The sequence below is a fragment of the Alligator sinensis genome, unplaced genomic scaffold, assembly GCF_000455745.1.
Source record: "Alligator sinensis unplaced genomic scaffold, ASM45574v1 scaffold330_1, whole genome shotgun sequence".
Taxonomy (NCBI): Eukaryota; Metazoa; Chordata; order Crocodylia; family Alligatoridae; genus Alligator; species Alligator sinensis.
Window position 1 is genome coordinate 1,354,550 of NW_005842178.1, and position 13,669 is coordinate 1,368,218.

Here is a 13,669-nt window from a genome sequence, read left to right on the forward strand (position 1 = left end):
TTTAACACAAGCCATAAACGCAGTTTTAGGTCCTTGAAGCAGCCTGCAGGGTCCCCCTCCTCCCGCCTCCATTGTCTCTGTCCTCCTTGTTGCAGCCCCTGAGCAAAAGGGAAACCCGCGCTGTGAGCCTGATTGTAGCGCCAGGGCCGACAGCTCCCCTGTAAGCGCGCTGCTTGAAACGCCCGCAGGTCAGACTGTAGGACGAAAAGTGGTCTTCAAGTTGACGCTGCCCCCCTTAAATTTTTGGACCTTGGGGAACCGGGCATTTTTTTTTAAAATGAATAATTACAAGATTGAACCGATAAACTGAGAAGGCGAGAAGCATTTTTCTGTTCAGGGGGAAAAATGTAATTTTTTTTGTACTTGAGGGCAACGTAAGTGAGGTGTTGAGGAACTGGAATGACTGGATTGAAATGTTCTGTAATATGTGGCCTAGATTTTATAGGACGCGCTGAAATCCATGCTCAGCATCTTTCTCGTTCCTCTGCTTTAAATAAGAAAAAACTGTTCCTCTAATTATACACCAGCCTGTCAGTAACTTCACTTTAATTGTTAAGGAGGTCGAATGGCCAAGCCGGCGCTGATCGTCCAGAAGAAGGTTCAAGAACAACCCTGAAGGCTCCAACATGTCAAAAGAAATGCAAGAGCTGCAGAAGCAGTGGCGCTTCATGATGAAATCCATCCACAGCAACTCCAATGTGGGTTTCGGATTCGATTATTATTTGATAGAGTGTGTTTACATAATGCTTCTCCAGCTGTCTTTGCTTGGATGTCACACCTCATTTTATGATAAGGATATAATTACAAAAGTCGCATTTGAATTTTTCATCATGAGAAAATTAGATCCCCTCTTTTTTTTTTTTAAGAGGGCATGGGGAAGGAACAAGCCACCATAACATATTTTTAATTTAAAAGCATTTCTATGGGATTCATTAAAGTAACATCTGAATGGCTCGCAACAGGCAGTAAACATTTATCCCCATTTTACATACAAGGAAACTTGAAGCATAAATTTGGAATTCAGATATAGTAGTATGAAGTTTTAAGAGGTGTTGTATCTCTTTAACTATATAAATATAATTAAGATAATAAGTATAATTAAAGCAGTACAACTTTGTAGTGTAGATCCATCTGTGAAGTCCTTAATGTTCAAGGGAGGGCAATTTATGGATCTGCTGCTAACCTATAGTCCCTGAAAACAAATTGTTTTTGCACCTGTTTTAGTGTGACCTAAGTTCCTGGCCTGTTATATGACTTTCAACATTGAAACAAATGTAAATCACTGGATTAAAAATTACAGCTGGTAAAAACCCCATACGCTATAGACTTGCATACTTCATTTACTATTAGGTTTTTACTGTTATTTATAGCATGGTTCATCTGTATCACATATATTTAACAGAATATCTTTTGTAAACTATCTTATGCTATTAGTGAGGACTCCTGCTTCCATATTGATTTTTTCCCCCTTTGTTTTCAAGTACCATTATGTTCTAGCTTCTAAATTTAGGTGTACTAAAATACATTTGGTTTAGCAAAATAGATTATATATCTCCACATCTGCTTTGACATGTGCTACAAAACTATTTCCTTGATATGCCACTCATGATAGAATTTGTAAGGCATTCATATACAAGGATGGTGAGGACAGTGCAAATATGTACCGAGACGGACGGTTCTCCGTGCTTCTGACATTGAGCAGCCACTGCCTATAACACGAATTAATCACTCTGTGTACTTACACAATTATTGTACCCAAAATTTCATTAAAATAGTTTAAGATCATAAAAGATTTATGAAGCAAACACCTAATCTAATTCCACTTTTCTTCTTTCAATCCCCTACAGGTTGTTGCTTTTATGAACTCTCGAATTGGCCAATACTTAGATGATCATCCTTTTGTTGCCTTGTCGCTGTTGGTGTTTATTGCAGTTTCTGCTATTCCTGTTGCATTCTTTCTGATGTTTGTGGTTGCAACAGCTGTCATGGCCTGTATTGGAGTTATAATCATGGAAGGTATTTTATTTATTTTCTTTTCCTCCCCTTTTAAGCCTTTTTTTATTTTCAGGATTTTCCTTTCTCTCCCCTCTCTCATGTACAGCTCTTGATCCAACTGAATTGAAAAGATTTTTTTCTGAAGTTCTCAGCTTTCAGCATCAACAAAAGTCTTAATGCTGGAATAATAATCTAATTAAAAAAGGAAATAGGATTTCCCTGTCTTGGGTACAGTTAATCCCAATGCGGATGCTGTTAAACCTCTTATCTTTGCCTTGGATAGCTTTCATCTCTGGCCTGCAAGGAGATTTATGAAGAGCATGTTGCGTGGGATTTTTCCTTTTAGATGATAACAGATAGCATGTACTGAAACTTCTCTTCTGAAGTATACCTCCACATACCCTGTCTTCCACCAGCTATGTGGGCCTAATCATTTACTTCACCCTAATCCAAGGAAAGGTCACTGTGGGCCAGAGCATCCACCTGGGAGAACAAATAAGAGGCCAGCATCTGGTGTAAGAGGAATGCACATGGCTGTAATGGCTGTAGTACCTTTCCATGGTGGAGAAGGACAGCTAGGGAGGTCCAGGCCAATGCAGATTTAGAGGATTCAGGTCTGAGTCCCAGAGATGCTAAGCCTCTGTGCTGAAGCTCTTAGCCTCCTTCGATCCCTGGAGACCTGAACAAAGCCTGCTAAAAACAAACATCACTCCTCAAGACTGATCAGAGAAAAACTCTGTAGGGAGACTGCCTCTCCTTTAGGGGATGTCATACAACTGGGGACCTTGGGTCTTTGACCTGCATTGTGAACAGAACTAATGTGCACTTTTAAATTACTGCTGGTCTGAATTTAGGATTGCAGTAAACTTGCAGCAAATACTTTCTTTGTTTTCAGTATGTACTTGATGTACAATAGTATGTACAGTATTCATGCAAGTAACAAATTGGTTCTTCCTTGCTAGGTGTTGTAATATCAGCAGGTGGAATAGCTCTTCTTTGTGTGCTGGGTGGCCTAGGGCTGCTTTCCTTGGCAGTTTCTGGAGTAATGAGTATTTGTTACGTAGCGTTTACAACTCTGATCAACTACTGGTACACTCCAAAGTAAGTATCAACATTTCACTCTGTACAGTAATGTCACATTTTAACTGTAGTTGCACATACTACCTTGTATGTTAAAGCAGTGGATAATTTGTTGCTTGGAGTAATAATAAACATCAGCTTTGAATATTATAGTATTTCTGTTTACCCTGATAAGACTTAATATTGGGACCTTCAGACCCTGTTTTCTTTGTAAGGAAAAGGAGGAAGAAATAGTTATCAAGTGTGTCTTGTGTAAGTCTAGAAATAGACATCACCAGTGAAGTGGCTATGTCCCAGCACAGCTGATCTGCTTTACTGGGTGAAGCACACAACACCCGTTGTCCCACCTCTTGATCTTGCCCTGCTTGTAAAGACATGCCCCCAGCAATCTCTGGGGTTACCAAAGATTGTCAGGGGTACATTAAGCCAGGACACCCCAGTACAGTCCCAGGGCTGGGCTTCCAATCGGCTGATTCACAGTTTCAACCCTTGGCCCCCAGCAGAGCAAGTTCCATACTCTGGTGAAGTCCCAGGGACAGGATTGCCAATCAGCTAATTGGCAGCCCCAGCCCTGGGACTGCATCAGTGTGTCCCGGCTTTCCCTGCTTGCAGAAACATACCCCCAGCACTCTCTAGGCAAGTCTGTAGAAGCAACGGAAGTTGAGGTTCCTATTTCCAGAGCCTCGCCATGGAGATTGCCACGGGCACATGTCTGAAAGTGGGTAAAATTAAGTAGGTGCTCCCTGGTCTGGAGGGGCCTAATTCTGTGCAGGAATTGGCAGGGTATACAGGATCAGGCTCTTAAAGCCCAGGAAGTGCCTACCCAGGGCAGTGGGAGAGCACAGGCTGCTTTGGGCTGTCTGCACTCTCCCGTCATAAAGCAAATCGATGTTTGCTGCAATAAATAGTACAATTTATTACTACCTTTAATTGCTGCTACCTTGTGGCATGATGGATGCCTGTTTGCTGTCTCTTTGTGCCACTGTAAATATTTGTATGGCTGCACAAAGCGACATCTGTTTCTACCCTGATTACCTTTATTCTGCATTAGTAAATACAAACAGTTAAAATGCTTTACATGGTAATGGCCTAACAAAGTTCAGAGACTGCTTTAGATTTTAAGGGTGTGAATATGCTAAATAGAAATGAGTTAAACCACTTTGAAGAAACAATTACAGGAATGTTTTCTTTTAAAAGAAATCAAACTTCTCTACTAAAGCTTTTATTTCTCCCTCAGCTTTCTAGAAACTCAGGTACAATTTTAGCAATGGGTCGGGTTTCAATCATTTGACATTAAATTTGCAAGTCCTACAGCATCCTTGGCATTTTTACTGTTACTAATTCCTTAAATTACTAAAGCTGAAGAAACTTGAATAACTAAAAGACCTGTTACATATGTATGATTTGTCTTTACTTCCTACACTTATCACCTCAAAAAAAAGAAAACAGAATAATTTTACTTTGTTTATAGCCAGATTTGCTTTATGGTTCTCCCACATTAATACTATTATGCAACATTTGTGTAGCAGTTACTGTAAGACAATATCTATTTGAAAAACAAAACAAGAACATTTTAGGAGCATTATGGAGGAATTTACTAGTCTTAGGTTTTGTAAAATTTATCATTTATATTTATGTTGTAATTTATATCTTGGCCTAAGTTAGTCTGAGAGGATTCCTTCTAACCAGCCAGTCATCTTTTCCCAACATGCAACCTTGAGAGAGGAAATATTTGAGCCCAACTACTGTACAAATGCAACTAAGTCAGGACTCATTTTATAGTGTCAATCGGACCTTCACCACATTCTGTAATTAAGCCAAAGCCTTCAGGGTCCCACAGAGTACGGTGAAGGTCCTGGCTATACAAAAACAGGAATCATGTTTTTAACTGAGTCTGGAACAAGTGCATTGTAAGTGGTCCAACAGACTGTATTACCTATATATTTAAATGAGGGCAGTCATGTTTACATGTGACACATCTTTGTGAGGATTGCAAATAGCCTGCTTTTATTACTACTCAAAAATAGCTCTATCCAGTAGCACTTTGGCTCCAAATCACCCTTTCTGGGGAGACATGATGAAGGGAGGAAACCTTTGAGATCCCTTTTCAGTATTTTTCCTGAGTTTGTTCCATCAGTACAGCAGTGCCTCTTCTGTGTACCCCACCCATGGATCTTATGAGATCTGCAGAAACAAAAGGCTACTATACCTCTTCCAGAAGATTTCTGAACATTTAGCAAAGTCTACTCAAAAAGCGATATGTCTGTTAGTCTTCATGTTGTTCGGCTTAGTCTTGGTGAGAAAGCAAAACCTTTTGTGAAAGCAAAAGGCAATAAAAAATCATTGTTCTATTCTACAGAAGTCAAGCAATGGATCAAGAAGCAAATGGAAATGGTTTCTCACTGAACAGTTCTCCCAACTCTGACCCTTCTGTCAATAACAAGAGCAAATAAATGGGACCTTTCCATCTTCTCAGATATGCCTTGATTGTTCAGTTCTGAATTTAGACATCTTATTCATTTACCTATTGAATAGTTCAGTTTTGTGTGAAGTTTGTGGAAACAGAATCAATATGCATCTTTGGTTGTCACTGTAAAATGGTGTAAAATGAACAGTAACTCATCAAGAGTCAGTGCGCTGTGATAGTAAATGTACAGACCCTGGGAAGCAATTCCTGTTAATATGGTGCGGGATTATAACTAGTGCCAACTCCCACTAAAGTTGGTGGCAGACTGAGTAAGGAAGGACTGCGCACTTCAGATTTTAAACATTGGTGCAAGAATACGAACAACCAACAGATGGGGAATCAAAGTAGAATGTCTTTAATGCATCCTTGTGGCAACTGGATGTTTTTTACACATGGAAAATAACAATGCCCAACAACAGTGACGCTTATGAACGTTAAAAAATAATTTCAAGCCTTAGTAATTTTTTTTCAAAATACTTGTGTGTTGAAAAACTAAGCTTGCCTCACATTAATTGTATGCATTGTTGGTAAAGCAAAGTAAGAGAGGGGTTTGCTATGTATAACTGATCATCTAAGCTTTTACATACACTTGAATGTTACATTATTCAGAAAGGTTATCTTCCTTGTTCTTTCCTTCCCACAGCATGTGGTATGGCCCTGGTGTTTTGGCTTGTATTTAAAAATGCCTATTTTATTTGAGTTTTTGTTCTCTGTTTATGCATCTTTGGTGTGAGCCTTATTACATTTTGTAGTTACTGTAAGCATTTTCTTTTAAGCAGTAACCAGGTATCTCTAAGATATTTAGTTTAATAAAATGCTATTTATTTATGTGTTTTTGTTTTTGTCATTCCATCCTCACTGAAATAAAAACAGTTAAAATTAAAAGAAGATTCCTTAACATTAAAATTTAACTCTGTGTTTTTGTAATCTGGTAGATTGTTTCTAAATAAATTTCACAGCCCCAAATTGTAGTTAGCTTGCCATTCCTGAGGGACACTCTATTCGACTTGCCTTCAAAGGAGAAGCATAATCCTTGATTCTTAGTCAGTATAATATGGTACAGCACTCCTGAGTTACAGTCAAACCCCTCCCTCATTAGGGAGGTGCCAATTTACCTCTGTCCCATGCAGTTTTTGAATTAGGCAGAAATCTTCTATCCTAAACTAATAGGTTGGATTTAAAACATTAACACAGGCTCTTTAATTTAAATTAACATAATGTAACATCATGTAATAAATATCTTCTTGCTCCTTGTGCATGTCTCATTTCAGCACTTTATATATTTCAAAGACTATTTGATCCTTGATAGCTTCAGAATATTGGTCCAGTCTTTTTGCTTGATGATTGCACTATCAGATAATCTAATATATTTAATGAAATGACACTGGGACACAGTTTTCACTTCAACTTTTCTCTGTGCTAGAAAGCATGGGTGTTTGGTACCTCTTGAGTAAGGGGGGAGCACATGCCCCCCCCGCCCCCCCAACAGTCATTGACCGGGGGGGGGTCCCCAGGTGGCCGATCCCACTGGCCTGGAGTGGGTGGGTCCCCCACAGCTGACCCCACTAACTGGATGGGGGATGTTCCCTGCAGCTGATCTCACTCACCATAAAAGTGGCCACGCTACTTCCAGAACTCCCACGGCCACTTCTGGAAGCAGCACAGCTGCTTCTGCTGGCAGCCCTGCTCCTCGGCTGGCGCTTACAGGGGGGGCACTGGTGCTCCTGCTGGCCTTCCTACCCACCAGCTAAACAGGGAGCAGCCTAACAGGGTACACGGCGCTCTTGGGGATGCACGTTCACCCCCTATGTATCGCCCCTGCTGGAAAGTTTGTCATGTAAATATGCAAGGATGAGGCCAACCTCAGCTGTGCACTCTAGTCCTAATTCATTAAAGTTAGATATTTGCAGGATTGGCATCCATAAGGAGAAACTCCCCTTTCTAATATAATAAGCATATATCAAGTGGGTTTTTCCTGTACCACCAGTGCTTCATAATAAGAACATTTCAAAATTGGTGCACTTTCTTTTAAGCCTCAAGTCTTTTTAGCTACAGAACTATCAAAACATTATGAGCAGGAAAAAAACAATCCTGCCACTATTTTAGTCTTTATTCTGGAAAAGACTATAGTGAGAATTAATTTACCTAAATTTAACAAACAAAACCTTTCACTTGGGAATTATACAAAGCCTGGACAATTTCATCCCACAAAACAAAAGGGGTATTCTTTTATTTACATATGTAAACACTAGGGGTGTACCGATAAAGATTTTTTGGGCCGATACCAATAGCTGATTTTTAAGGAGGCATATCAGCCAATTCTGATCTGATTCCTGATATGCAGCCCGGCAGCTTGAAGAGCAGTGTCCAGCTGGTAAGTCTGTTGTGGTAGAAGGGGAGGGTAAAGGAAAGGGATGGGGGGGGGCAGATGGAGGCCCCTGCAGTGAGGGAGGGAGTGGGGCTAGCACAGGGCCTAGAGCAGGTGCTGCCCAGCTGGGGTGGGGCACAAGATGGAGCCATGGCTTGTTCAGGGAAGTGGCTCCCAGCACTGTGCACCCTGGGAGGCAAGGTGGGGTGTGCCCATAGATCTGCACTGGGTGGGGCAGCTGCTGCTGTGGGCTGGGGCTGGGGCTGTCAGGCTCTTCCAGGTGGAGGCTGGGCTGGGGTGCACTCATCGCAGGTGGCAGAGCTGGGAGGCAAGATTGAGGGGGGGGCTACAGCAAATTTTGGGGTGGCTCCACCCTGCGCCCCAGCCCACACCAGCTGGGCAGCGCTTGCCCCAGCCCCACTCCTTCCTTCCCACACTGTGGGGCCTCGATCTGTCCCCCCTATGCACCTTCCCTTTCCCCATGTCAGACTTACCAGCTGGACACAGCTCTACAAGCTACTGGGCTGTGCCCCTGGCCCCATGCATACTGCGGCTACATGCATGCATGGGGTATTTATTGGCTGGATCAGGCAAAAAAGATGATTTTCAATACAGTCAATTTTCTTTATATCGGTGCTAATCCAATATAAGACCAATGTATTGGTACACCTCTAGTAAACACTATGCAGCTTTAACTCTATTAGCTGCTGCTCCCATTTTAGGACCAGAACTTCAGCTGTCATAAATCATTGCAGAGTTATGACAGTTTATATCACTTGATGATCTTGGGAAAATGTAACATTCCTGCAGACTATTGCACTTTTATTATGACTTAGTGCTAACTAGCAATAAGTATTCACATCACAGCTGTACTCAATGCAACCTAGCAGCAAGTTTTTATTATGTACACGTCTGCCATCTGCCTGACTAGCTTTATATGCCAGCTTTCAAAAGAAAAATGTGTTTGAAGTGAATCTTTCAACAGAGGCTGCTGTATCTACATTTGTGCCAGCTTTCAATTTTTGCAATGAGATGATAAAAGCAAACGTTTTTCCTGTGTGAGTGGAGAAACAGTGGATCTCGGTAAGGACACAGCATTGTAATGAAAATATTGATAAGTGGTAATTGGATTGCACTGGTGACAAGAAACTAATTGGAATTACAGCGACTTGGTGGATTTTTAAGTGCAGTCTGTTCTCTTGGTTGACTTTTTCTTGCATGCTGATACTACGGCAGAATCTTGTGTATAACAAGGGCAAACCTATCTCAAAAGAGAGAGAGCAAAAGAGCAGGTATTGTCTGCTTTAAAGCCACTTTTTCCCTAAATTAAAGTATTCTGGAGGCAAGTTAACATTTGAAATGCCAACGGGTCAGTGCTAATGCTTTTCCTGTCACTGACCCAACCTTATTTTCCTGTGTAAATACCATCATGCTCCAGAACTGCAGTGACCCAAGAGAGGATGCTGCCTACACATTTTAAAGAGGCTCCACAGAACAGAGGAACCTATGAGGCCTGACATGCAGAAGAGCAGGATGTTTGGCTGGTAAATGGACTGTATTCTTCCCTGTACCAAAAGACTGACCATTTTAGGAACCGTGACATTTTAGGGTAGTGGTAGCGGTTTTGGTAATGGTAGAAATGTTGTGGTTATCTAGAAACAGATCTTGAATTCTCATTATTCTGATCATCATCTTGTCTGTCTTCCCATTACTGCTCGGTAGCCACCATCGTTAGAGCCATTATCCCTACTATGTAATTTCATCTTTCAAATTATCAAGTAGTAATACCTTGAAATATAAGAGAACTGGGTGCTAGGAACCATCCTGCTGTTGAAGCAGTGAAAGCAGCAAGATCATACTCAGAATGACCCAATTTTAAACATGGGTCATTTCCTCCCTATTCAATCTTTTCAATGTGTGTGTGTGTGTGTGTGTGTTTATTACAGGTTCATTTCAAACTTCAGTAGTTTCATACAAACGCTAAAAAAAAAAATCCCCAGACTGACGCCTATCCTCTCTGAGCAGTGCCTGCCTGACTTGCCTTAAGCAGGTCTTGGTTATCACATTCCAGAGGTGCTCCAACATGTCCTTTTGCTTCATTGGACAGGACATTGGACAGGAGAGAGGACTGAGAGGGGACAGAGAATGATGCACTGCAACTTGGCAGACTTAAGCAGAGAAATCCTACAATTCCCTCTCTCTTTACTTTCCATTTCTGGTCAGCCTGTTATTTCCAAGTCAGAAAACTAAAGGAAATGAATCCAAACCCTGCTACATACAGCTGAAGTTCCATTAATTGTTAGCTTTTTAATTAATTTTTTTAGGCTGGCAAATGCCATTAAACTGTTCATACTGACATCTTCCTTGAAGGCAAAAGCTGCACTGTCCATTGAAAACCTCCCATTTATAAGAAGTTTGGTTTATTTATCTCCTTGCCCCAGTTCTCTTCCTTCGAGCACAAGTTCCTTGCAGCGATTGGATCCCTTGATGGTCTGAGCCTTCCACACTAAAGAAATTAAACTGCTTCTCTGCTCTCCCTGCTAGTGTGTTAAGAGGCATTCTGCTGACAGCCTGATGATAGGCATTTTGCCTCATTACATTCGGGTGACAGTTTCGCTTGGCGGTAGTGCAGGGAGTCAGAGCTTTACAGCTGCTTTTTAACCTACACAGCCACCTCTGCTGAATCTCAGAGCAGCAGATTTCAGCAGTTCCACAGGATCTCCCAGGAATCAGCCACCTTTCTTCTTCCATAAGAAACATCAGCACTATGACATCCTCAAACCACTGACTGGGTCCAATTACTGCTGAGGGATGGATTTCAAAACAAACCATTCGGAGAGCTTGAACGACTGCCCCCCTAACATCTCCAAAGGTGTGCAAAACTTTTCCTTGGCTGGTGAGTACAATGAGTAAGTGAAAATATATAGTGGTGTGTGCTGGAATGGCTTTGTATCTGGGGAGTGGGAACAGCTAATCACTTTTCTGAAAGCTAAGTGATAGGATTAGGGATATTATGAATATACTATACAATTAAGCAGCATGCATATTATATAGATAGAGACATGAATGTATGTATACACATGTATGCACATAAAATGAATATGGGGTGTATACATACACAATGGATGTGTATGTGTTTGTGTGTAATCCCTGCATATATACACATGCCCATAACTATATACTGACAGACCAAATGCAAATACTGACTACGTGTGCTGTGCCTATAAGCTCTGTTTACATATAGTGTGTGTAGATATGTCTGGTTTTCACACGTGTGAATAAAAGCAGATTTATATGTATATATAAAATACATACACCATTATATGCAGAGATGGAAATACGTCCTTTTTATATTGTTTCTATTACCTTATCTGTTGTGGTCCTACCATCTGTTGGACTCTGCCTATGCTCTGTCTCTGCAGGTGAGCCAAGTAGGGTGAGCTATGCCAGCTTCATCATGCCTACCCTGTTTGGTATCATCTGCCTCCTGGGTATCTTTGGCAACAGCCTGGTGATCTGCACAGTCTTTAAGAAATCCAGCCCCAGCAGCAGCGTCCCAGATATCTTCATCATCAGCCTCTCCATGGTGGACCTGCTCTTTCTCTTAGGCATGCCCTTCCTCATCCACCAGCTGCTGGGCAATGGAGCCTGGCACTTTGGGGAGACTATGTGCACCATCATCACTGCCCTGGATGCCAACAGCCAGTTCACCAGCACCTACATCCTCACTGCCATGTCCATTGACCGCTATCTGGCCACTGTGTATCCCTTTACCTCCACTCGCTTCAGGAAGCCCCCTGTGGCCATCTTTGTCATCTGTGGACTCTGGGCCCTCTCCTTCCTCAGCATCACTCCAGTATGGATGTATGCCCAGCTCATCCCTCTGCCTGGAGGGCTGCGTGGCTGTGGGATTCAGCTGCCAGACCCACAGAGGGACATTTACTGGTACACCCTCTACCAATTCTTCCTGGTCTTTGCCATTCCTTTTGCCCTCATCACTGTGGCCTACAGAAGGATTCTGCTTAGGATGGCCAGGTCCTCAGAGGCACTCACTGGCCAGAGAGATGCCAGAACCCGCACCAAGAAAGTGACCCGCATAGCTATTGCCATCTGCCTGGCCTTCTTCATCTGCTGGGCACCTTTCCATGTTCTGCAGCTGGTACAGCTAGCCATGAGTCACCCTACCCTGCCCTTCTACTATGCATACAATGTGGCCATCAGCCTGGGTTATGCCAACAGCTGCCTGAACCCCTTCATCTACATCCTTCTGGGCCAGAACTTCCGCAAGAAGTTGGTCGTCTCCGTCCGGCCTGCAGCTGCAGGAGAAGAGGCTTCCCCAAATGAAGACAAGAATGCACGAGGGGACCCCAGTGAGTCAGGGCAGCCACTGTTGCACCTGGTCTCTGTCTCCAGCAGGTAGAGAGACCTGAAGGGAATGGGAGAGCCTCACACAGCCTTGGCCAGGGCTGCTGCACCTGTGCTAGTTACAAACATTCCCCTCCTTCCCTCACTGGACATGCACATACATGGGTGGATCCAAAATTTTATAAAAGGGAATGCAGGAGCAGCCACTGGTATGGTATGGGTGGCTGTACCCCCACTCCTAGCTTCCCCACCCGGGATGGGCAGACCACACTGCAGGAGCAGCAGCTGGAGTCTTTAAGTCCCCAAATCAGGTAAGAATCAGAGTCACTCTCCACATAAGGATCCCCTCCCTTCCTCTCCATGCTCAGCAATACAGCTTCTCCCCCACATTTGCTCCCCTGCCACCACCTGCCACTGACACTGTCCCCAGCTCCAGAGCTGCTTCTGCCCCACTCCAGCAGGACTACATGGGGAGTCAGGCTCAGCTGGAGACAGAGGCAGCAGAAGCAGGCAAGTTACCCCTCCCTGAGTTAGCTTCTGGGCTGCCAGGGAACACCCTGGGGAGAAATTGGGCAAGGAGGAGGAACCTGCTTGCCACTGATGTCCCTTGCTGAGCCCAGCTCCCCATGCAGCTGACTGGAGCAGGACAGGAGCAGCTCTGGAGGTCCCCCAATTCCAGAGCAGCTGGAAACAGAGGCAGCAGCTGGAAGGGGAGGGGGCAAATGGAAGGAGAAGGGAGGGAATGTGTCACTGAACACAGATGGGGAGAAAGGGGAGGAATTATATCCTTCAGGGGCTTTAAAAAAGTTCCCAGCTGATCCCACAGCATGGTCTGAAAGGGGAGTGCAACTGCACTCACTGTGGAAACACCCCTGCACACACACACAGCTGTTCTCTTAGCTTCTATGGACTGACCCTCCTGAGCTGATCTTGGCTTCTCTGAGCAGCATAGAGATTTCTATAGGGTCAGCAGTTGGGCTGGGGTTCTAGCTGCCACGGTCCAATTTACACGCTCACTTTCAGCTTTCCCCAGGTGGAAGTGAATTATTTCTCCAGCCTTCCCCCCAGCATATGACAGCCTGTTCACAGTATCCTCACAAAAAGTCCCAGGCACTAATTAGTTCAATCGTGTCATTAAACCCCATACAAGCAATGTGCCAGGGTGCAGAGTCACTGCCATAATATTAAATTTGAAGTGAGTTTCAGTACACTTTCTTGCTTTAAGCACATTAAGAAAAAAGACTGAAGATCATCTCTGATCTTTTTCCCTCTGGGTGCAGACCAGGGTGCAGCAGCTGATACCATTGTTGCGTTGTTTAGAAAAGCTATAGTGCAACAACAGGCTTCTCAGCTGCTCTATTGATATAAATCCATCTACATGTGATCATCATTAC

General features: G+C 43.2%; 2 protein-coding genes across 2 annotated transcripts; both read left to right on the forward strand.

The window, feature by feature from the left end:
- The first annotated feature begins 106 nt into the window (after positions 1 to 106).
- On the forward strand, positions 107 to 6,370 carry TMEM159 (transmembrane protein 159). The gene is made up of 5 exons (XM_014521076.2): positions 107 to 188; positions 558 to 698; positions 1,848 to 2,016; positions 2,958 to 3,096; positions 5,435 to 6,370. The coding sequence occupies exons 2-5, from the start codon at positions 627 to 629 to the stop codon at positions 5,526 to 5,528; spliced, it is 474 nt and encodes a 157-aa protein (XP_014376562.1). The 5' UTR covers positions 107 to 188; positions 558 to 626; the 3' UTR covers positions 5,529 to 6,370.
- Positions 6,371 to 10,598: 4,228 nt separating this feature from the next.
- Positions 10,599 to 12,330, forward strand: LOC102388695 (melanin-concentrating hormone receptor 1-like). Its single transcript, XM_006026136.2, has 2 exons — positions 10,599 to 10,806; positions 11,333 to 12,330. Exons 1-2 carry the CDS (start codon positions 10,722 to 10,724, stop codon positions 12,328 to 12,330), a joined length of 1,083 nt encoding a protein of 360 aa, XP_006026198.2. The 5' UTR covers positions 10,599 to 10,721.
- The last annotated feature ends 1,339 nt before the right edge of the window (positions 12,331 to 13,669 follow it).